Source organism: Falco punctatus (assembly GCF_963210335.1).
Source record: "Falco punctatus genome assembly, chromosome: 2".
Taxonomy (NCBI): Eukaryota; Metazoa; Chordata; class Aves; order Falconiformes; family Falconidae; genus Falco; species Falco punctatus.
Genome location: NC_137581.1, coordinates 4,025,175 through 4,048,868, shown reverse-complemented (window position 1 = coordinate 4,048,868; position 23,694 = coordinate 4,025,175). Strand labels below are relative to the sequence as shown.

The 23,694-nt window shown below is 44.6% G+C and overlaps 1 protein-coding gene across 3 annotated transcripts in view; it reads left to right on the top strand.

Moving 5' to 3' along the window:
• The first annotated feature begins 883 nt into the window (after nucleotides 1–883).
• Nucleotides 884–23,694, top strand: part of LOC308058799 (retinal guanylyl cyclase 2-like) — a 72,812-nt gene continuing 50,001 nt past the window's right edge. Inside the window, exons 1-5 of one of the 3 annotated variants that reach the window (XM_080375150.1) lie at nucleotides 884–10,633; nucleotides 11,570–12,369; nucleotides 14,107–14,408; nucleotides 15,954–16,308; nucleotides 20,869–20,953. In XM_080375150.1, the coding sequence (XP_080231276.1) occupies nucleotides 11,631–12,369; nucleotides 14,107–14,408; nucleotides 15,954–16,308; nucleotides 20,869–20,953 (1,481 nt within the window). In that variant the 5' untranslated portion in view covers nucleotides 884–10,633; nucleotides 11,570–11,630. Of the gene's footprint in view, nucleotides 12,370–14,106; nucleotides 14,409–15,953; nucleotides 16,309–20,868; nucleotides 20,954–23,694 lie in introns of all 3 variants that reach the window. The other 2 variants (XM_080375149.1, XM_080375151.1) reach the window with 2 other exon arrangements.

Genomic DNA, 23,694 nt, shown 5'->3' with positions numbered 1-23,694 from the left:
GACCTAGTGATCATCTGAACAGGAAAAAAACTCGGCATAACGTAAAATCAGGAGTGGTTATAAGTCTGGCATTTGGGGAGTCCTCTGAACTGCCTGTCATCCTCAGACAGTCACTACGAGGGAAACTTAATTAAAATGAGGCGTTGAGAGAGGTTTGCCACTCTTCTTTCCAGAGCAGCTCACTGCTTAATTGGAGAAACAAACTGTGCTCAGTGGCTTAGTGGAACAACCGAGGCTTTTTTGGTCCCTGAATAGGAAAAGAAAGGCTGAGGGCAGTGATATATATTTTGCCTGCACTGATTCCAGCTTGCTCTAAGGATAAAAATCCTGCTGATGACAGTTTAGTCCGGATGATGAACTGGCAAATCACACCTGCCCTTGGCAGGACGTGTGTGGCTGGGAGAACAGAAACCCCTTCCATTGTTGCGCTCTCCTCTTGTGCTTGCAAGCACTTGTGCCCTGCAGAAATCTCTTTCCGGGAACAAACCCACCCCTCTGACAGACCAGATGCTGATACATCATGTCTGATTCCCAGGGAGCTGACTTTGGTGGGATTTGGGTGTGAGTGGGGGATTAGAGAGCAGCCCAGGGACCAAGCTACCCCAGCTGAGTTGCTTTCCAGCCTAACCAGTTGGAAAAATGTGCAGTCCACCAGCGAGGGAGTGCTTTCTCGTGGGCTGTGGGGGGCATGAGCAGAGCCTGAGTCAGCAACATCAGCTCAGAGGTGCTTAACAAAGAAAATAAAGACTGTGGAAGAAAGAATTGACATAAGCCAGCACGCCAGTAAAGTGCAGCCAGATGTCAGGTTGTTTTTGATCTTCTCCTTGAAGAACCAAGGAAGAGGGAAGGCAAATAAGCTCCCCCCGCCCCCCCCCCCCCCCCGGCCCCGGTGTCACAGCCACTTTTGGCACCTGCTGTGCTGCTCGAGGCCGGCTGAGATGAAACGTCCAACATGTCACATCCCCCTGGCTGGGGGCTGTGAGCTGCAGAAGCCTGTAGGACAGTTCGCTGCAAGGCATACTCGTGCTGGGTTTGCTCTAACTTCCCCTGTGTCAGGGCTTTGGCAAAGCAGCCAGCACCTGAGGATGGCAGCAGGACCAGGAAATTTTGGGTGGGTGTTCTGCTCACAGTGGTGAGAAGGTGGTGAACAGAAGAAGGAAGAAGAAATGAAGATGATGGATGGGAAGAAGAACCAGTTAATTGGTACAGGATGGTTTGCTCAAGGCTGACTCATATGTCTCCTTTTAAAGTCTTGCAGCCAGGCTTCTTATCTTTGCTGTGTGGGTGAAATGATTTGCCTCTGGTCTTACATAAAAGCCTGTGACAAAGCAGGAAACCCTGAAACTGGTTCTCCCACCTCCTGGAGCACCCTCCACCTCTTTGGACCTGCCTCAGTACACTGTGAAGAACATGCAAATTGCTCCTCTCTCATCGCACCTACATACCCATCTCTGTGGCTTCTCATGGCACAGGAGCTTTCAGAAACTACCAGAAAACCCTCGGGAGACAGCTGGAGCCTTTTCCAGCATGGATCCAACACATGGACCTGAGCTAATGTGTGGAATGTTGATTTCTTACAGACTGAGGCACGGACTTTGCAAGGGTAGTGAAGCAAAGACATTTATTGTTAGTTAGTTACAGCTTTTATAAGTTTATACTTCGTACGCGCGCTGATAAAAGCTTTATTATTGGCCAAAGTCTACTGTCCACGCACCCAGCTGCTGTTCACACAGGCTATTCTCAGCTGTTCATGCTGTCTCCTTATCTTCCAGAGGTGAGATCGTATTACTCCTTTGTTTCTGTTCCCTCCGACTTTCTTCTCACAGTCCTTCAAATTTACTTACTTCTTTGCTGCAGGATAATAGCTGCACATCATTAAAGCAAGCTCACAGCTGCACATTATCAACGTCAAAACTACTGTCTCCATACTCTATAAAGCATATCCTTATGAACTTTACTGAGGTTCCTCCCAGCCAGGACAACTCCACTTTGGCCTTTCCACTCAAAGGATAATGCTTGGAGTTTGGGATAGGACTAGAACCAGAGTTTGATACTGCTGTGGATGAGCATCTTCACTCCATCAGCTGAATACCTGATGGTATATTCAAACTGCTCCTTAAGATTCTCCCTGCCAGTCAGCCAGATATGAATTCTTTTGGCAGATCCTTACATAAACCGTCTAGTGCTCAGGAAAAACAGCACAAATTGCTCAATATGAGGTAAAACATGGCTTGCACATGTGTCTACGGTCATAGGGAAGAAGCAGAAGTGACAGCTCTTTGCTGCACCTGCTGCATTATCTACTCGTTATCGCAGCCATTCACAGTGATGCTGATCCAGATTGCAGGCTTGGAAGCACTTTGTGCTCTTTAAAAGACAAGAAAAGGTAATCCAGGGTGCAGCGTCTTCTTGTATAAGACTACATGGTCTGCTCTAGAGACAGCTGCAGAAGGTAAAGTGATAGAAGAAAGGCGGCAATGACTGTGCCCCATCTTCACAGTACGAAGCTGGCAGTGCTAGTAGTGAAAGGCAAGCTGCCCTCCCCGTTGCCTTTTCTCTACTAAATCCACCTGAGGAAAAAGTCCTAGAACCTGGGGAAGTGTTTTCACACAAGACTGCTCTCGTTGGCTCACCTTTGAGCATTGCAAGCCCCACAGAGACACTCTGAGATCGATTTGAAAGGTCAAATGAGAACTGGCCCAGCCAGGGTTGGAGTCTCGGCTCAGAACAGATGTGGAACTTGTTGGTGTCTGATGGGGAGCTGGAACTATGGAAAGAGAGGACCAGCCCATCAGAGCCAAGGACAGTTTAGGAAGGGGCTTTCCTGACCCACCTCTGATAAATCACCCTGCAGCTCTCTCTACAGATCTCTACAGACACTCATGGACCCAGCCTGGCCATAGACAAGCCAGGTGGTTCCTAGGGCAGCAGGTTCACTGCTTCCCCAGACATGGATATTGCTCTTGCCTGTCTCCCATGGTTCTGAGCACCCAAGATTCCCATTCTGGCTTGCAGAGCTCTCAGCAGCGACTACCTGTGCCTTGTGCCTGCTGCCCATCCACAGCAGTGCTGCAAGTACCAGAGCAACACGCAGTCAGCCTGAGAGGCTTATCATTATCAGCTTAGGAGATGTAGGTCTTCAGGGAATTTTAATCAGCAGAGACACTTTCACACCCAAAGAGACAGAGGTATCGTCAATTCCCTTAAATGGGCACCAGTAGAGCTGAGCTACAGCTCTTGGGACTCTTCCTCTGTTCATCCCAGCTGAAGTAAGTTGCCCCACGAACTGCAGTGATGCCGTGCTGATTCCCAGCTGCCGATGCTCCAGCTTTTCAGTCACAGATGCTCTTTGAAAGTTAAATTTCTCTGAAGGATTTCCTTTTCCATGAAGAGCATGCTGTTTATTTCTCTCACTGCTCTGGAAGGGACCCTTCGTGATGGCCACCCTGAAAAAAAGCTGTACCAGGACACAGCAGGCTGCTGCTATATAAAAATGCCTGGCTGTATTCTGGGTCAGTGCTTATTTTCACCAGTAGTTTTGATCTGTTTTTTCTCTCCCTCTCTCTGAGGGCATGCAGCACTTGCCCTGCTGTAACGTACCATGCTGTGCAGCAACAGATAATGGGGACTTAGCGAGGTGTTAGCCTGGGTGTGCGTGTTTCAGATGAAGGGATTAATATCTGGGGGCTTGTTTGGGACTCCTGCAGACTCCAGGTTTGAAATATGGCAATGTTTGCACTGGGTTTTATCCTTTGTCTTGTTTCTGTCAACATCTTCATTATATTGTAATTCCTTAAAAAAAAATAATAAAAATCATATGGTCGGCATGAAGATAGATAAGAGCAATTGATTATTTTACACACACACACCCCCCTTCTGTGGTTATTTAATTGCAGGTATTGCTGGTTATTTGATGGCTGGGTGGCAGTTAAGACTGACTGTTTCTATACCCCCAGGAGGCAAAGAAAAAGAGACATTGAGGGTGTTTTTCTCTGTTATCTCTGGTCTTAGCTTTACTGAGGAGTTAAAGCATGTGTTTAGCAGATGTTTCACTCTAGCTGAGTTAACTGAATTTGAGCGGCACTACAAAACAACCATCTGCAACAGTCCGTGTGCTTCGAATGTCCCTTGGAAACAATCATCTCAAGGGTTGTCTTTATGAATGACAATTAAAGAGCACTAAAAAGTAGGTGTGCTCTGAAACTGGGGACAGTGATGCTCGTTAAGTTTTGTGCAGGCTCTGGAGATGCAGTGAAACCAAATTATTTCCTTCAGAGAGGGTCCTCAGAAAGGCTTTAAATGCTGACAGATGAGCCTTTCTGCCAGGCTGAAATAGGGAAATAGGGCCAGTTACTTTCCAGTGAATTGAGCAGGCACTTGCCCATTGCTGTGGGGACAGAGAGGATTAGTGGGAAGCTTGGGCAGACCATGGGCTTTCCATGTGAGAGGGCTTTGCAGGGAGTCAGCGGAGCCAGACTGCAGCCAGGCGGTGACTCCCCTGCTATGCTGCAATGCAAAGCAGCTGCCAGACACTGCCAGAGGAAAAAAAAAAACAACCCACTGATTATATATATACATATATAAATATGTATATTTGTAACTGAAGCAGGAGAGATGAAGCCATCAAGTTGCTGGAGGCTGCTGCTTGCTAAGAACTTCCACCTACCCAGGAAAGTTCATCCCTAACTCATGCTTCATATTAATTAATTAGTTAATTAATTTATTTGTTTTCTGTAACTCCTTATTATGGGTGAAGTGGTGTTAGAAAATAGGGATATAAGAAATTATTTCTTATGCTGCTGATAAATTAATAAAGTGTGTTGCGGCAGGAGAGCTCTTCTGCAGTAGAAGCTGGGTGTCAGGGAGCTGAGATGCTCTCAGAGAAGTGATTTAGGGCTGCATGGACATGCAGCTCAGCTTGGAGTGGCTTCTTTCTCTGCTCCTGTATGGTCTTCTGTGTAACATCTGGCAGGTCATGCAGAGACTTTGTCTTGAAAATGCTGGCCTAAGTCCTACATGGTACAGTAGTCTACAGTTACAACAGAGGCAACATACTCCTTGGGTCTTGTTTCATGCCACACTAAAAAGAACATAAAGCTTTGGGTCTAGTATATGCATTTCCTATGCAGCTTGGGCTAGACAGCTAAACTTTTTGTGTCCTCAGTTTCTAAACCTTTAAATGACGCTAATGATGCTGTTCTACCACCAAATACTGTCTAGAAGTTTGGGTAGCCTAATAATGGGGCACAAAGGTATATACTGTGATAGGCAAGGTGAGAGCTAGAGGAAGACAGAACGCCAGCACTGTATGGACTGTGCTGTGGCTCAGTATCCAAGTTAAAGTCCCTCCAGTATACGTTTGAAGGCTCAGACGTTTAGATAAGGTTGTAAAACTGGCTATTTTCTTCAAGCTGCCAAAGATGCCAGAGGCTAGGAGAGACCTACTGGGACAGAAGATGTTCTGGGATTATTTCCTCCATGGGGGTTGTAAAGCCTTGGTGTAAAGAAAATGCAACTCAGTGGCATGTTCAAGCTTTATTTTAGGGATAAACACCATTTATCAGATCTGGCAGGATCAGATGAATGCTCTAGTGAGGTTATGTGGTTGCGGGAAAGTTTGCAACATAGCACAGGGTAAGGCATCATGCAAGACGTCAGCCAGCCATTCATGAGTCCACTGACGCATTTGGAAGCCTTGTTACCATTCACTGTGAACAGAGTTGGCCAGATCCCATCATTCTTTGTCTGCCAGAAGATTTACTGCTATATTTTATTTTATTTTGGGGTTTTTTTTTTCGCCGTCCTGCGATGAAGTGATTTATTTTTTAACTGTCCAAGGAGCTACAAGCTTCCTGAACTTTACAAGTGCTGGGTGGGTTTGCTATTCCCCTCAGGTTTTCTGTTAAGGCCATCAATGAAATCATCATTGTCACTGAGCTGCTGTGGCTGGTTTCCAGGCTTTTCTATGCGGGCCAGGCTTGCAAAGCATGTATCAAACACTCATCCACTTTCAGCTTCCCTGCCTATGAGACAGACCTTCTTGATAGCTTTATTCCCCGATAAGACACCTGGAAATTTCTAAGGTCTCCAGACATAGATCCAGATACGTCTGAGAGTTTTTTGAATCTGACATATTTCAAGAAAAACATTTTAGGCACGTTGGGCAAATGCTTTTTCAGTTAACACCACGAGACATGCCATCTCCTTCAGCACCTGGCTTTAACTCGCTCACTAAAAGTCCAGCCTTTCTAAGCCTCGTGTAAAGAAAATGATGAACAGTAGCAACTTCTTAGGTTGAATCATAGCTGGATTGTAAGAGGTCTGGAAATGTCCCCTGGAGGAAGGCCATTTCTCTGTGTATTGCTATATAACGAGCTTATGGAGACAAGGCTGTCAAATTAAACAGTCAGGTTTTGATGCCTAAATAAATACATGTATAAAAACCTCATCCGGTGCTATGAAACTTATTTCCTGCCAGCTCTAATATTGACTATCCAAACTACCTGCAATGTCATATATGACGCTAATGCCAGGGCCAGAGACTACAGATCTCATAGGCTACAACATCAGCTTCCAAGAAAATCAAATAAATCTTGCCATTTTGGGAAAGAAGTGGACTTACTTGAACTTGACTCTACAGGACTCTTCAGGGCTGACATAGAGCTGCTCTGATGCAAACCAGATAAACTGGAGAAAAACAGATTTCACAGGCCAAACGGCAACTTGAAAACAGGGCAATAAGATGCAGCAGGAGACTCCCTCCCCCAAAAACAGCCCCACCAAAACCATGGAACATCACACCCTTCCTATGCTGCATGGCCAAGAAGCTGATGCCAGATTGGATTGACATCAAGCGAACTCAAAGTCATGGAAAGGACAAAATGAAGAGGAACTTGTAAAGAATTAAAGGATAGAGGTTCACTAATGTCAGGCAGTGAGGCTGGAACAATAATAGATCTTGTCAGTCTGACTTTACATAATTTTTGTGATTGAGTCAAGTCTGGCATGTAAATTCAAGCGGTGATGTTTTCTTAAATGCCGATGAGTTGTCATCCTGCTGAAAAGTGATACTGAGAGAGAAAATTAGTGCTACATAGTCAGTGTGTCCATGTCATAAAGAAAATAAAAAATTATTAATTGGTATTTTGAAATAAAATAGTAGATGAGGAGCCTCCTTTGGTAGTGTTTTCTAATGGACCCTCTGGGATCTCATTTTTTTCTGGTGCGGGTCAGTAACTATGTTATATTATCTGGAAGAAACAGTAAAATCATTATTCATAAAACTTGCGTATTGGTCTGGACCTCTCATTAAATGGACGTACTTGAAAAGTATCCACTAAACTAAAACCAGACGGGTTTGTACACAGCTGGGGACAAAGAATTCACACCACACTTCTGAGACAGATACTTGCATTAAAGAAAGCAGAGATGGGCCTGAAAACAGTGATGCTGCAACTGTGATCATCTAAGCTATAGAATTAAAGTGTAGAAAAATCAAATAGGTGATAGAAGATGCCATCACCTCTATATTCAGCATTAAGGAGTAAGGCTCACTAATGGGTACTCTTTTAAATTTAGCAAAAAGAAGGAAAACTAAAAATGAATGTCAAGAGCGTTGCAAGGATAAAATCCTGAAAGCATGCTCTATGGCAAAAGCCTTAAGGAGTTGTTTATTTTACTCAGAGGATGACTAGGATGTGAGCTAATTATGATGTGCAAATGTCTACAGGGAGGTGATATTCATTGTGATTCCTGCTTTTTTGATCCTCAGGCAAAGGCAGAGTAAGAGCCGGTTGCAGGAAGCTGAAGACAGGCACACTAGATATTAAGTGGGTATTTTTAGTGTTGAGGGTAATTAACAGTTGGAATAATAGACATGGGACCCTGGTAGATCCTCTAAGGCTGGAGCTTTTAATTAAGGTTCAGAGGACAAGAAGAAAGGCTAATGCCAGTGTTACCATGCTGCTTTCCCTCGTTTTTCTCTATAATCGGTGGAGATACGAGACTTTTCTGCAGGGAGAGTCAGAAGAGGAGCCAAGCCTTTTCGCTGGCTGCTGGCTGCGGAGGGTTTCCAGGGAAATCAGCTTTATTCAGCAGTGCCCTCTGGTATAATTCCTTACAAAATGCATTTTATTTCCAGGATGCTTGAAGAGCTGAGAGCAGCAGCAGCTCCTGGGAGGCGGTTTGGCCAGGCTGACGTGGGAGGTCAGACCGAGAGATTAGAGCACCCTCTTCTGCTCTGAAAATTTAAAGCAAAGCGATACAGCTGTGGCTTAACCTTCCCATGGGAAATGTTCTGTACAGACGAGCACATCTCTCGCTCACTTCAGTGAGTGTGGCGGAGTGTTGGGAATTGATCTGATGGTGGGCAAATAACGCAGCATTACAAAGAAATCCTTGCTCTGTGATGTGGTTGTTGCAGTAATGATAAGTTTAAGACGTGAGAAATAACAAACAGGTTCGGAGACATTCACAAGGTTTTGAATCTTAATGTTAATTCCAGCCAGATAAATGATCTTAAAAACACTTCTTTTTTTTTTTTTTTTTTTTTTTTTTTTCCCTCAGCTGCTTGATTTACTTCCTTTGTTTATTTGTGAGGCAACTCAGGTAGTGCCAGCACCTGAGCTTGTTTTGCAAAAGTAAGTGTGTTATCCCCAGTTCTGGATACTGTAAACATGGGACAGCTGTGGCAGAGCTGTTTGGGATAACCAGATTTTCCTGTGGAGGGTGGATTCCTGCCACTGTTATTACCTGTTTGCACGAGCGTCTTGTCTTTCACTGGCAGACAAGAAGCAGAAGAAGAGGGGGAATGTCATAAAGGTTTCAACCACTTCGGCTGTGGGAAAATATAACTTGTTGAGGGTCAGAGTAATTGACCTCCAAGTCAATTGGTTTTTAATCTTTCATTGTTGGGTGCCTGACCCACTTTTTTTTCAACATAGGAGATTTGAGTGCTATGAACACTAGCTAGAACTAACACTAACTCCCCTAGAAGTAAGTCATTGGAGTTTTGCAGCTGCTCCTGGAGATTTTGAGACTCCTAACCCTGAGCGGAATTAACTCTGCAGCACCATTGTCAACACTGAAAAAACCAAGATAGCAGTGAGCATATGACATAAGGATAGATATGTAGGTATATTTGTATATGGATAAATCAAACTTTTAAGTTCAGTTAAAAAAAATCATATTCCTACCTTCAAAAACTTTATTTAATTTCATTCTTTGATTAAAACCTGTTGTCCAGACCTAATGCACTAGTAGCATACACAGCAGTGTTCTCAGTTTAAGCTTGACCTTAGTGTGTCCTTTAGGCACTTTCCAAATGCAAAGCTATTTGGTAATTCTTGATAACTGTCTTGAGTTGTACCCATCTTCAATGAAGCACATGTCCAGAAACATTCCCAGGTCTGGGCCACACAAGGAGATGAATGAATAGGAGGGAATGAATGAAATGACTGGAGAGCTGCTCTCTCCACTGCATCTGAAGTGGATTGTGGCTTCCCTCAATCATTAGTCATTAAGAACTGCTCCTGAACACACACCAATGAGATATGTATAATTTATATGATGTATTTGAAGTTAATACCGCTAAAAGGTTGAATTACAAATGGCTCCCTCTAGACCACAAGCTAGACCACAAGACCCTCTAGACCACAAGGTCCTGTGACCTCAGCTAAATTATTGCAAGGGGCTTCCTAAGCTAGGACAAGCATTAGACATTCGAGGTCTTTCCAGGATGACAGTTTTATTGCCAGGTTCACTGGGGAAGGAAGCTATCTGGGATTGCAGGGAGGGTTATTGGAGGGCTCAGCTTCAGGGGGATATCTAGAGGGCTCAGACAAATAACCAAGAAGACTTTGATGCAAGTGTAGAAAGCTCTGTGTGCATCATGATGGGTACAAGAAAGAAATGGGGAAAAGAAGAATGTAATGCATCAGCAGGATGGTAAAGCCCAAAATCAAATGTTCTGCTTACCTCAGACCTAAAATAGCTCTTGTCACTGCTGCTTACAGGGCAGAAGAGGAGCTATCCCTGCTGTGGTGCAGGGAGACTTAAGGAGCTGTTCTGCAGGGGCAGATCCTAGGAGCTAAATCCCACTAATCCAAGGGCAGAGCTTTAAGATGCCATCCCTACAATTACTAAATTAGATATGAGTATGTCTCTGCACTGAAGCAGTTCAGAGCAAGACAGCCTTGGAACTCTGCAAGGCCTTCATCGAGGAACTAAAGGCTTGGGGGGATGTATGCCAAGTCATGAAACCCTGGAGAAGGATGGCCTTCACCAAAAGGGACATGGGAAGCTTTTGATACAGTGTGGAGGGTCTCAGAGCACTCACCCAGTTGGAGAGGCCCATGCAAGCAAGAAGTTGAAGGAGGTGGGCACCCAGGCGCGCTTACAGGGGAGGTTTACCATGCATTGCCTGTCCTTGAGGCGGGATCCATGTTCAAGGATAGCGACTGCCACCAGTGAGAAGCTGCTGTGCTGGTGGGTGGCTCCTTCTGGAGGTCTCTCTCCATCAGGCTAGAGGACCAGTGGGTACATTTACAGCACACACACTGCACTGCGGTGCTCTGCATTGCATGTCTTGGTGGCTGAGGATCCAGGATAAAAATACTTCTTCAGTAATGAACAGGTAAGCTGGTGTAATGGGGCTGCTATTTTTAGAGCACAAACTTGCTTGAATCAGCCAGTTTTATACGCCACAGGGTGACACTGCAGACGGCGGGCGGACCGTTGTGGGTTTGCGATTTCTGTGCCTGGCTGTGAAGGGCGAGGTTGTTATTTCCAAAAAAACCCCTATGGCTCCTAGCTTTTAACCAAGAATATTTTAAGCCAAGAGTGAGCACAAAGCTTTTGCTCTGACAGTTATTTAATAGTTTTTTATCTAAATTCAAACCGTAATCCTCCTTCCCCCTCATTTTGTAATTACCTGTTTATCCACCTTGCATTTTGTCAGGTTCAAGAGACTCTGCTATGAGTTGTCCTTGAAAAACCTTTCCAGAAAGTTTTAAAATCATATGCACATACTTACCTATCTCTAAGTGTATGTATATATGGGTCTCTATATGTGTGTGTGCATGTGTATGTACATTTATGTTTGTATGGGTTCTGATTCATATTCAAAACTCACTGAGGATTTTGGATTGGCAAAAGTTACCGGTTTAATACATTTCACCTTTCTGTTTTCTTATATGCGTGGTTTTCTGTGTGATTTGGGAATTATCCTCCTGAAGAAACTGAAACATTGTGTATCGATAGTTTGCGTTTACTGCTGCAGGCAGACTCAAATCTTCATTGCTGGGTTTCAGAATACATTGCAAAGCATTTTAAAATGTCTATATAAGTGTGCATTTAAGGGCTATGGTACATCTCACCTGGTTGGACGCTCGTCTGTGTGGTGCAGTGGCTTGTGTGGTGCATGTCCACATGCCTGTGCAGGGTTTTGGCAGCTCATAAGACTCGCGCCCTGAGAACTCTTGTGTAATTTGGGCTGACTCAGCTATATCTACATGCGCTGGACAAATACATGTAATGGGAAGACAAATGTAATCTACTTTTCTTCCAGCAGCTGGTAATGCACTGCCTGGCTTCCTGAAGAACTCAGCACAGATCTACCCACCTGTAAAACAATGTCATTTCTCCTGCTGTGCCCTGACAGCTTCTTCTGGGTGCTGTCAAGGCACATTAGATTGTATCAGTTCAACAAGGGAAACGTATTCAAGACATTTTTCCAGGCTCTCTGGTGGCTGCTCTTGGGAATAAACCTACTTTGCTCTCCAGCACATTGTTCTGTTTTTAAAATTGGACTGCTTGGACCCTGGAACTGTGACCCCTTCTTTTCCAAAGCCTTTCCCCATGTGGCTGCCAGGTTAGCAGTGGGACGAATAAGCAAAGATCCTTCTCTAGATCTTGGTCACAGGCTGGATTATGTGGTTTTAGAAGAAGAATGTGAGACATCAAGAGCTCTGGTTAGATTCATTGGCTTTGGAAAGCTTTACTCAGCTTTCATAGGCCCTCTGAACCCTGGATTCTGTGAGGTGGCTACATTTTTGGGGGAAAACTGGAATAAAGCCATCTTCTCATGGATGTGTGTCAATTATAAACTGGATTCCACCATCCACCACCCTACATTTGCAAGAACCCTGCCCTCTCCAACCCGAGTTTTGTTTACAATAATGAAGTACTTTAACTGGGCTCGTGTTGGCATCATCGCTTCCAACGAGGATATTTGGATGGACACAGCCAACAAGTTAGCAAGTGCACTCAGGAGCCAGGGGCTTCCTGTACGCATTGTTACATCCATCCATAAAGGGGAAAAAGGCATTGAAGACACCTGGAATGAGATTAAAGGAGTTGGTGACATTAGAAGTAAGTGCTTTGAGTCTCATTACCTTATTTAATTTTGATTTTATTTTCTCCAGGGCAGGACTGCATTGTTATGCAATGGGCATAGCTTAGAGAATGGAATTTTGAAGTCATTTAAGTCAAACAGAATTTTGTCTCTGACCTTAATGGATCCAGGGCTTCATGTAAAAAAATGCTGGGCATTTTGTATGTAATGGAGATAAGGCAAAACAGCCTTTTACAATGTGAAAGACTGGGTCCAGCTTCTCTGAAACAATAATATTTAGTAGGCAGGTGTCTGTGCTTGACCCTGTCAAATCTAAAGAGGGGTTTATAAGAAGGTTTTATATTTATGGCTATCAAAAATCTCACGTTTTGATGCTGTGTCCTTGCTACCTGTGTTCATTGAAGGCATCAGAAGTGAAATCCAGTGTTACGCACCACATACTAAAACAGCAGAAGGGCCCTTGTCGATGTACAGGGCTTAGTAAAGAATGATCCTTTTTCTTTTGAGAAAATGCAGGGAAAAAGGTCATGTTTTCCTGGTTCAGAGCCTTGTTAGGAAGTCTGTGACGGAGCTCTGATCCTGAACATACACCTCTGCAGTCAACACTGTGGATCCAGATGAGGATGCATTTTAGCTAAGACTTTGACTTCTGTGTCAAAGAGTAACAAGGGTAGCAAGGGGCTGTCTAACTTGGGGTTTTATCAGTGCTCAAATCAATGCTTGAGACCAAAGCTGCCTTGGGCTGATTCATCTCATTACCATCACAGCTCTCTATGTGAGTTAGAGTTGATGGGCTCCTTTCACAACCAATGGAGAGAACCAATCCCTCTTCAAACATGATTCACCTCACCAGCTTAAGCCCTCTGCTATAGTATGGGATGATCACTGCCTAGAAGTACCCTTTTCTTTCCTGTAATTCAGCAGCCTGAAAATGCTGTTGTTCACTTCAGCTTCTACTTTGCCAAGTATACTTCTAAGGAGACACCACAGCTACTCTAGAGATCCTGCTCCCTCCTGGTTTAGTAGCTGGCAGGTCTCCTTTGGAATTTTCTTTCCTACCATTGCCCTACTTTGCTTTTCTCACTGACTGAGTTTTGAAATACTGTCTTGGATGGAAGATCAGGAGCGCTTCCTTTCATGAAAGGTCAGTGAGCACCATCAAAAGCCTGTTAAACAGTTACACATGTATTTCAGATCTCCCACCACCAGACATGGGGACATTGGCTGCATGGCATTTTTCAGGCAAAGACACAGACTGTGGGATGGCCCAGCACAGACCAGATGTTGAAACACAACACGGTGCCCAACCTAAAATCTGCAGATATGATGACAGGGTGAATGGGTGGAGCTTGGGCACTGCTAATGACTGTGGTGTCTGTCAGCTCAGGGCACACAGACGGAAAGCTCATGTCAGTCAGTCAGTGACAGCAATGACCACAACTACCCATCATGTTAGCTCATGTCTTACTTTTGTCATAACTTCTCTCCGTTCCTCCTTCTGTATAGCTCCAGGAATGGGTAATGGGTAATGCTCACAGCCATCTTTGCTAGACGTTGCAGACCTTCAGAGGCTGAGCAAAATTAGTGTAGCTTCCAGCTTCCTCAGCATATAGCATTGGTGGGGGACCATTAGGGTCTGACCTGAAACAGCAGTTCAGACAGCTCTTTAATTGCGGGGGTGGGGGTGGGGGGGATATTTTGTGTTGAAAATCCCAAACAGATTGCCAATGCTGCCTGCAACCCTTGTGTTTCAGTTATACTCCTGTGCATGCATTCTGTGCTCATTGGAGGGAAGGAACAAGCCACCTTACTCACAAAAGCTCTGGAAATGGGACTAGCAGATGGAAGATACGTCTTTGTTCCATATGACACTTTACTGTACAGTCTTCCCTATCGAAACAACTCATTCAGTGTCTTTGATAATGACAGCAAGCTCCAGGAAGCATACGATGCTGTGCTGACTATTACACTGGAGCCTGGAGAAAGGACTTTCTATGATGCATTCAGGGAAGCTAAAGAAAGTGACGAAATAAGCAGGGAATTGGAAGCCACCCAGGTAAATATTCTTTCTCTTAGATTTTTTCTGGGACCTGGCAACAGGAGCCATGGGACAAGCAATAGTTATAGAGAAAGCACAGAGGAGAGACAACCCAGACTGCATGCTTTTGTTTTGAGAAAGGTAAAGTGAAAGTTAGATGTGGCCTGCATACGTTTGGAAAGAATATTTATCCTGGATGCTGGGCAATCTAACTCAGTTGGTTCAACTGCAAGGCCATGCTGGGAATTCAAGAGAATGGGGTTGTCACTGAGGCTCTCGGATTTGATTTGCTATGTGCTAACAGCAGCAGGCCCAAGCTGAAGAGGTGTCTCCTAAGGCAGATAAATTCCATGGAGTTTGTAAAGCACCAAAATAAGATGTCCACATGCCTTAGAATTGGGGGTGGGGGTGGGGGTGGGGGGTGGTGGTGCAACAGGCAAACAAAATACTGGATGCTTCTAGAGGGAAATGCTTAGGATCATTGCTGCCTCATTCTACTTAGCATTATATTCAAAGTTACTCTTTGTCAGCACAATTATCTAAATTTCACCGGTAGCCCATAAAAAAACCCCAGGTTGGTTGCTATCTTGTAGACATTACAAGAAGAATTGGGGAATCAGTCACACTGTGAAGAAATGCAGGATTCAGCTGAGTCAATCTTCCCATCTCACTATGGTCTTTCAAAAAAGTTTAAGTACTTTTAAGGCACGATTTATCAGATCTACACGGATGTCTACTTTAGGAGGAGATGAATCAAGCCTTGAAAGCTTTCATTTCTTTCCCTTCTCTATAATGAGAACCCAGGTTGCCTACATTAACGGTAGGGTTCTTCACTGAAGGTGTCTACATCTGATCAATGAATCTCATCACACATATCAAATTCTATGGCTCCCAATAGCACTCTTGATTTTATCACAGGTATATGGCTATAATCTCACTTCACCTACCAACTGTGAATAAACATGTGATTGCAAAAGCCACTGTGTGTGGTTTTAGGGGAGGCAAAAGTTACAGGTTCCAAAATCAAGTATGGTATGGAAGGGAGGAATGCAAGGAGAAAAAAATCTGGTACTCCAGAGAACAAGTTCGCTGTGGCTCTGCTTTGTGATTTTTACATCTTAGGAACAAACAATGTTCTGACAGAGGGGACTGATCCTTTGGGCATGACACTTTTTTCCCACCTGTGTTGGGAGGCAAGCCTTTGATTTTGATCGATTTGTGGAAGATGTTTTAGCACAGTGCTTTGAGGCAAGTTGTGATAAAATGCCAGCTGCGCATCAGGCTCAGAGTCTTGGCTCTTCCCATGATAAAGCAATATTTTCAAGTTCTATTTTGGGCAGCAACCATAAGAAAAGACATATATTCAAAGTCACGCATATATTGGGCCAATCCAGAGCTACCTTCAACCTAAGATTCTTCAAAACCATTACTCTGTGGGCCTTAATGCTCAGGTGTCTCAGTACTGAGTTTACAGCTTAGCCAGTGGGACACTTTTTTGCCAAAAATCTCAATCCGGAGGTTGGAAATAGTCTATCTTGACCTGAATTTCTCCCGTGTTTTTAGGTTTCTCCACTCTTTGGAACAATCTATGACGCTATATACTTCATGGCGATGGCTATAGACAGTGCTCGGAGGAAAGGAGCTGGAGTCTCAGGAGCTAACATAGCTGGGCACACAAAAAACTTCAGTTTCCCTGGATTTAGTCACCGGGTAGAGACAGACAACCATGGGAAGGGGCTGAGCAACTACGTGATACTAGACACAGATGGTCATGGGAACCAGCTCTTCCCAACCCACTTGCTGGACATGTCTTCAGGCTCTGTGGAATCCCTAAACCGGGCTATCCACTTTCCCAGTGGAGTTCCACCCAAGCCAGACTCCAGCTGCTGGTTTGACCCAGATATTCCCTGCACTGCAGGTAAGACAGAAAAACAGGGTCAAATGGTGTTGGGTCCATGCTGCATCTTTCTTTCATCTTTTCTCTTACCCCAGGTGATTGCTCCTTTAAGTTATAGCTCCCCACAGAGAAAAGTCTAAACTCAAGAAATGAATATATAGATAACCAGTCATCATGCTGTTCATAATGGGAGTCCTATGCAGAGATCCCACTATTGATCCACAAGACTCTTTTATTGCTTCTTAGCTCAATAAGGTTGTTGCCAATGTTGTGTGCTGGGAAGGGTTTTCCAGGTCTGACAGTCAACATCTGCCTATTTTGACAGCAACCAAGTGATGTCAGAGGCTCCACCCAGCACTGTGTCCCCGTCCTTCTGGGGACAAGGCACTAAGAGGATTTGCATGGAGGACAGCCTAGAAGAGCTGCACAACAGCAGATGCTCTCACGATCTCTCCTAGTTAACCCCAGCTTCTTTACCCAGTTAGCTATGCAGCTTTAGGGATCATCACAGCTCACCTCAGCAAGAAAAGATTGTAATCATTACGCAAAATAATGAGTTACTGTAAACAACACCGGTGGTAATCGAAGACTTAGGGGCAGAGGTGTCCGTGCTGCTTCCTAGGTTTGTGAGTCTGGGCCCTAGTTTTACTTATTGTTTTTAATTTGAGGCAACTGTGGTGCAGTTTTGAAGTCCACAGGGAAGCCAAAATCTCAGGGTACGATACTTAGCTGCCACTTGACATATTTACTTATAATACTAAGCATTTACTCCTACTGCTCCAGGATATGACTTAAACAGACAAAATTAACCACATCTACAGAATATTTCATTCAGCAGCTGAGAAAAACATTCCCCTTGGCTCAGCCATAGCTGGTTTAAATCAGTGTCACTCCATAAAAACTGGAGATATACTGATCTTACAGCAGCTGGCAAGCTACAGAAAAGACAAATATAATGCTACCATGTATCTAATTTTGCAGTGCCACTAGGAACAGCATAGCAATTTAGCATCCCATTGCAGTCTATGGAAAAATCCCACTGATTTTGAGAGAGATCAGGTTTTATGTTCACACCTTTACAAAAGCATAAAGCTCTAGGCATTTGTCAGTGAAATAGTAATTTATTATTATTACTAATGTTTCAGAGACTGAATTTTATGACTAGAATTAAATCCAGGTCTCAGTCTGGCTTTTGTATGGAGTTAGGGTTGGAGGGGGGGTTGGATGTGATGCTGCCGGGCTGCTGTGGTTCCTGACCCCATATCCACTGGGAGCAGGGTGAGCAGGTGCTCCCAGTACATGTACATGCACACACACATGCCCTGCAGACACAGCCAGTCACCAACGGTGTAACACATACAGGCACCAGCACCCACAACCAGCATTGCCAAGACATGGACAACACAAATGGCCAGATCCCATTCTTATGCATCACTAGATCGTGCCACAGACTTGCTGCCAGATCTCACCACCCCAACTCCTATACACATACAAATTCATCCTCTGGTAGATGATCCAAACCTGTAATTCCCCAAGAAAAAAAAAAAAAAGAAAAAAAAAAAAAAAAAAAAAAAAAGCAAACCCAAAAAAACTTAAACAAAACAAAAAAGTCAGCTATCAAACCCGGTGGTTTGTGCAAGCGGACGTCTCCACATCTGTGGCCTTTCATGTGTAGCTGGCTCCAGGACTTATCTTACTTGTTGCTTAGGTTGAAGACTACAAATGTCACACATAGGCAGAGAGCACACTCCCAGGTAAAAAATTAGGAACAGGGAAGAAGAAGCAGGTAGTGCAGATTGTGATGACCAGGTGCAGGGTTTGGCTGGAAAAATGCACAACATTCTTACATGTGACCAGCATCCCCATCCTCTCCAGTATCCCACACTTAAACATCCTCATCCCTCCCTTTCCCCGTTTTTGTCCTTTCCTCTAAACATTCCATAAGAACTTTCACATACTCTCACAGTCCTCTTAAAACATCCCCTAATGAGTTTAACACAATCCCACAAATTCCCTCAAGTATCCTGTAAGTTTGCTCTTTCCCATGAGCCCATGATAACCTTGCTTTCACTTCTGATTAGTTGTAAAGTTCTGGTTGAGCTTCCTCAAGGCTTTGCATGGTCACTGCAATGGCCCATCCATCATTGCCATGAACTCTCTGGTCTTTGGTATTGCCTTTGCTATCTCCTGTTCCTTAGGGTTTGTTTATCTGGGTGTTTATTTTTTACTTCTCTTGTCCTTTTACTGTCTCTTGTTTACCCTTGTGAATGTTGTGTTCCAGCCAGCTCTCACCCTCAGCTTATCAGATGCTGCTTCAGTGAATGAAATTGGATGGACTTCGAATGTTTTCCAGCTGTGAAAGAGTCCTCATGTTATGATGTGTAACTGTGCCCCTACTTCAGCAAAGGACATGATCAGGGAGAGATCCTTGGCTATTCCTTGGCTTTCTACACTGCCTTTCAAGTACCATGTTGCCTTAGAGTCCTTTAAAGTGTGACCAAGCACTTGTGGGTTGTAATACACAATGGTAATAAGCAAAATAATTTCTCTGACTCTTTCTCAAAGGAGATTTGTTTAGAGAGCAGTGTCTCTGGGGGTTACCTGGGGAAGCTTAGGAGACACAACCAGCAAAAAAACCCTGACTGAATACAGAAGACAGCATTAACAAACTCCACATTATTCCTACCACATTGTGGTCTGCATTGCAGATTCTTTCTGAAAATGTTAGCAGGCCATGCAGAGGTGTGACATGGGACACTCATACCCCTACACTTCATCACTTGTTTGTCCAGAAGGCATTTGACCCTTTGTCCAGCCAGAAAACCAAATCATGCTACTGTGACTGGGCTATTCAGAGCTCATTCACTCTTTAATAACAAGTCTCCTAGAAGATGACCACAACCCCAGAGCACTAGGTCTCCTGCAAGTCTGCCTCTAAGCTGATCCAGTCCCTCCTTTTCCATGGATTTAGCGTTATGCAAGACCTTTATTGGATGTGTTCTGGCTTCACACTCACACCTGTCCTTCTGGAGGGGGGCACATCTTTGGCAGCTCCCTTGCCTCCTAGGGATGAACGTTGGGTTGCTGTTACCTGCTCTTGTGGGGACCACAACACTCTGACTTTGTGCATGAAGAGCAAACTGTACCCTTCAGGCCAGCTTGGTGTGGTCTTGTTTGTCCCTGTGTTAAAGTTGACCACCTCCTGGAGAAAGCTGGCTGTGGCTCCTTTACCCATTGATGAAGTGAAACCTTGGTCTCCATCTACATTGTCTGTGAGGTGGAGAAATGGGTGTGAAGTATCTATTCTACTGTGGCCAGATTTCTTTTCAAGTGGAGGTACATAGGGATAATACGAGACTGGAGCATGAAAGTAGAGTGACTTCTAATATAGAAACACAGTTTCATAGAATCACAGAATGGTTGGGGTTGGATGGGATCTTCAAAGATAACCAGGTACAGACACGCCACCATGGTTAGGGACATCTTTAATTAGTATCATAGAATCATAGACCAGTTCAAGTTGGAAGGAACCTTTCAAGATCATCTGGTCCAACCACCCCCCAGCCCCGGCTGCTCCCAGCCCCGTCCAGCCTGGCCTTGAGCCCTGCCAGGGATGGGGCACCCACAGCTGCTCTGGGCAGCCTGGGCCGGTGTATGTGTGAGGACAATCAGGGACTGGGGCTCTGGGCTGAAGCAGAAAGGAAGTCCAAACCTGGCAGGAAAATTTCAGCTAAAATGCTCTTCCTTCTCCAGGAAAGACATCAATTTACAAAAATGCCTGCATCTTTCGCTGGGAAGCTCTAGGTTTCAGTGCTTGCAAAAACCCTGTGATTTAGGTGGAAGTGTAACGTAGAGTTACAAACCTTTTATCAACCCAGATCTCTCTGTGCTTGTTTGCGATTAAGGATTGCTGAATACAGACAGAATAAAATAGAAAAAAAACAGAAGACAGAAGAGACACAGACAGCAGACAGTTCCCACCGGAATTTAGCTCATCCCTTCATGTTGGCTTTCCTTAGCTCTTGAGCAATGTATCCGTCTCCAGTACTTTGTGTCGGTGGGTTCGTTGAGGAAAACAACTGCTGCCTTCTCCTTCTCTTCTGCTCTTTTCAGCATTAGAAATCTGTAGCAGGGGATGAAGAACCCCAGATAGGCCGGTGACTCACACTGGCCGTCAGTTTGGTACCACATGGTAAAGCTTTTTCAGCATTTCAGTTCCTGGAAAGCAGAGGGTCAAATGTTAAAAAGTTATGAACTTTTCAGAAACTGCCTCTAAAACTTAATATTTCCCCATGAATCCAGTCTTTATTTGCTTGAAGAAAAACTGGTTTTCCACTGATTCAGGGCTCTGGGTCTGGTATAGAAAAAAAGTACACAGATAAAGTAGTTGCAGTCTCATGTAAATAAAGTCAGTAAGTATTGTGTATTCACAGATCAACGTGGCATAAAAATTGCCTTCTAGCATTCTCCTGGCTGAATATTTAACTTTGTAGTCTAATGATCTGATATTGATATTTTTAATGTTATTTCCTAAATCAAAGGGTTTTCTAGTTCACTAATTCTTTCCCCCTCTTTGCACAGGGATTGAGCCTACAGTCATGATTTTGGGGGTGATGCTGTTATTTGCCCTGGTGCTTGGTGCTGTGAGCCTGGGTTCCCTGATCAGGTGAGAATTGCATCACGTATTTGGTTCAGTGCTACTTTTAGCTTTGGTGGGAGACTTGCACTTCAGCCAGCAGTTTAGACAATGAGTGAACACATAGAAGGTTTGATTGTGGTTTTTGCTCTCCAGCCACATATCTCTTCACTTCTGTGGTGGGTTGACCCTGGCTGGCTGCCAGATGCTCACCACAGCCACTCTGTCACTGCCCTTAGCTGGGCAGGGGAGAGGAAATATAATGAGAGGAGGGTCGAGGTAAGGGCAGGGAAGTCATTCAGCCATTACCATCACAGTCAAAACAGACTCCACTTGGGGAAATCAGTTTAATTTATTACCAATTAAATCAGAGTAGAATAATGAGAAATAAACCCAAATATTAAAAACACCTTCCCCCCACCCCTCCCTTCTTCCCAGGCTCTCTGATTTCTCTCCCTCCTCCCAGCAGTGGTGCAGGGGGATGTGGAATGGGGGCTGTGGTCAGTCCCTCACACGCTGTCCTGCCGCTCCTTCCTCCTCATGGGGAAGGTTCTCACATTAGTCCCCTGCTCCAGTGTGGGGCCCTCCCACAGGGGACAGTCCTCCATGAGCTTCTCCAGCATGGGTCCCTCTGGCGTGGGATCCTCCCCCAGGCTGCAGATAGAATTTTGCTCCACCATGGACCTCCATGGGCTGAGGGGCATAGCCTGCCTCACCACGCGCTTCACCGCCGGCTGCCAGGGAATTTCTGCTCAGTGCCTGGAGCTCCTCCTGCCTCCTCCTGCCCCGGCCAGGGGGTCTGCAAAGCTGTTGCTCTCACATGTTCTCACTCCTCTCTCCAGCTGCAGTTGCTGTCACACAGCAGATTTTCCCCCGTCTTAAATACATTATTCCAGAGGTGCTGCCACCATTGCTGATGGGCTCAGCCTTAGCCAGCGGTGGGCCCGTCTTGGAGCTGGCTGGTGTTGGCTCCATCAGACACAGGGGAAGCTTTCAGCAGCTTCTCACAGAAGCCACCCCTGTAGCCTCCTCACTACCAAAACTTTGCCATGCAAACCCAATACAACTTTTTAAAGTGATAGTGGCTTGAGCACTGCAGACATTGGTTCTGCAGTCCCAGGAGCAGTCATTTTGCCCTTTATCCAGTCCTGGTTTGGAAGAATGTTGCAGTCTGTTACTGGAAGGATTAGCTGGATGATGCCTCTGAATCATTAGGAAAGTGACTATCACTTTGGAAGTTCAAAGTATGCCATAAAACCCAAAGATGGGAATCTGCTTTGAGAACATTGGGGTGGAGACCAAGTGGGCTGCCATGTTAAATGTCTTTTTCTTTCTCCAGATCATTCTTGTCTGAATTTCTGTCCCTAATATATTCATACTTTCTATGAAGCACCTAGGCTGAACCTCTTTACTTTCTCCTTGTACTAAAGAGAAAGAGAGAGATAATATCTCTAGAGAAGGTTCAGAGCAATTAATTAGGGTACCTCTTTATTACCAAGCTGATTTATTCCCTGTTTTGAACTCAAGTCCAGCTCCCTGGTCATTCACACTGCATATATATTGGTCTGGGCATAGGATCTTTGGAGCAAATTAAGTAGTTTGCTGGAGAAGGGAGAGTTTCCAACAATTGCATAGGTTATGCTTGTGTCCCGACTCAAGGTGTCATGGACTTGTTGGTCCAGGGCCTGTGGGTTGCTCTTTGGCAAGGACACTATGGCCATAACCTAAGGTAATCTTTTGCTCCAAACTGCTCCCCTGAAATAATCTTTCTCTCCTTATTGATGCCTATATAGCGTGTGACTGAAATCAGAAGGCATATTTACTCAGCAGCAATGAATTCAGCAGAGCAAAGTTTCCTGGATTACACCATCCAGCTTTGCCTCTCAGATCATCCCAAAACATGTTTTCTCTCCACTCCTGAATCATCCCTCCAAACACAGATTATATAAGGCCACCCAGCGAGCAACACCCTAAACAGCCCCCCTGTTTATAACACACAGCTGCTTCTAATATCTTACAACTGCAGGCACTGAGGAGGTTGCCTCCATCCACCCGCACTTTAAAACCCTGATCTATTACTTGGCCACCAGCCTCTACAATTAAGTAAATAAAAGACAGTCTTTCTGCCTACTCTACTTGTAAGCTGTTCCACAAGTACCAGACTGTGCTTGGGAAGACTCAGTCATGAGTGAAGATGTATGGCCATCTGCAAGGGAAGAAAAAAAAAAATAAAAAAGGTCTAGAATGACTCAGACTGATTTATGTTAGGGAAGGGCATGTCTGGAACTAAATTTAAACCACAGCATGGTCTGAGTTCAAATGTGGGAACTCCAGGCTTAGCTCTGCATGAGCTTAAATGAGTCACTCCACACTTTGTGCTTTGCTTTTGGCAGAGGTGTGCTTTCCTCTATGCTTGTGTGAGAGGATGAGATTGACCAAGCAAGGTCTTCAGGTGGAAGGGTGAAAGGTACATATGCGATGAGGTTTTTGCATGAAGATGAGTTGGGTGGCTTGGGACAAAGTGGTAGAGAAAGACTACCAGGTGATGCCTGAGCTTGTGTGGCCAAGGCTCATTCTGAACTCCAGAAAGCTGTCTGTGTTCTTCTAAAATTCCCAGAGTGATACATGCAATGGAAAAGTGAATTGTGGTGATGTACAGGGATTTTGTGAAATGAATTCCTTCTAGAGTACAGCTAGCAAAAGGCGTCCTGTTGCCCACCTCATCAGGAAGTCTTAGGTCTGTGCAGATCAGATATCTGCTGTGTTGTAAA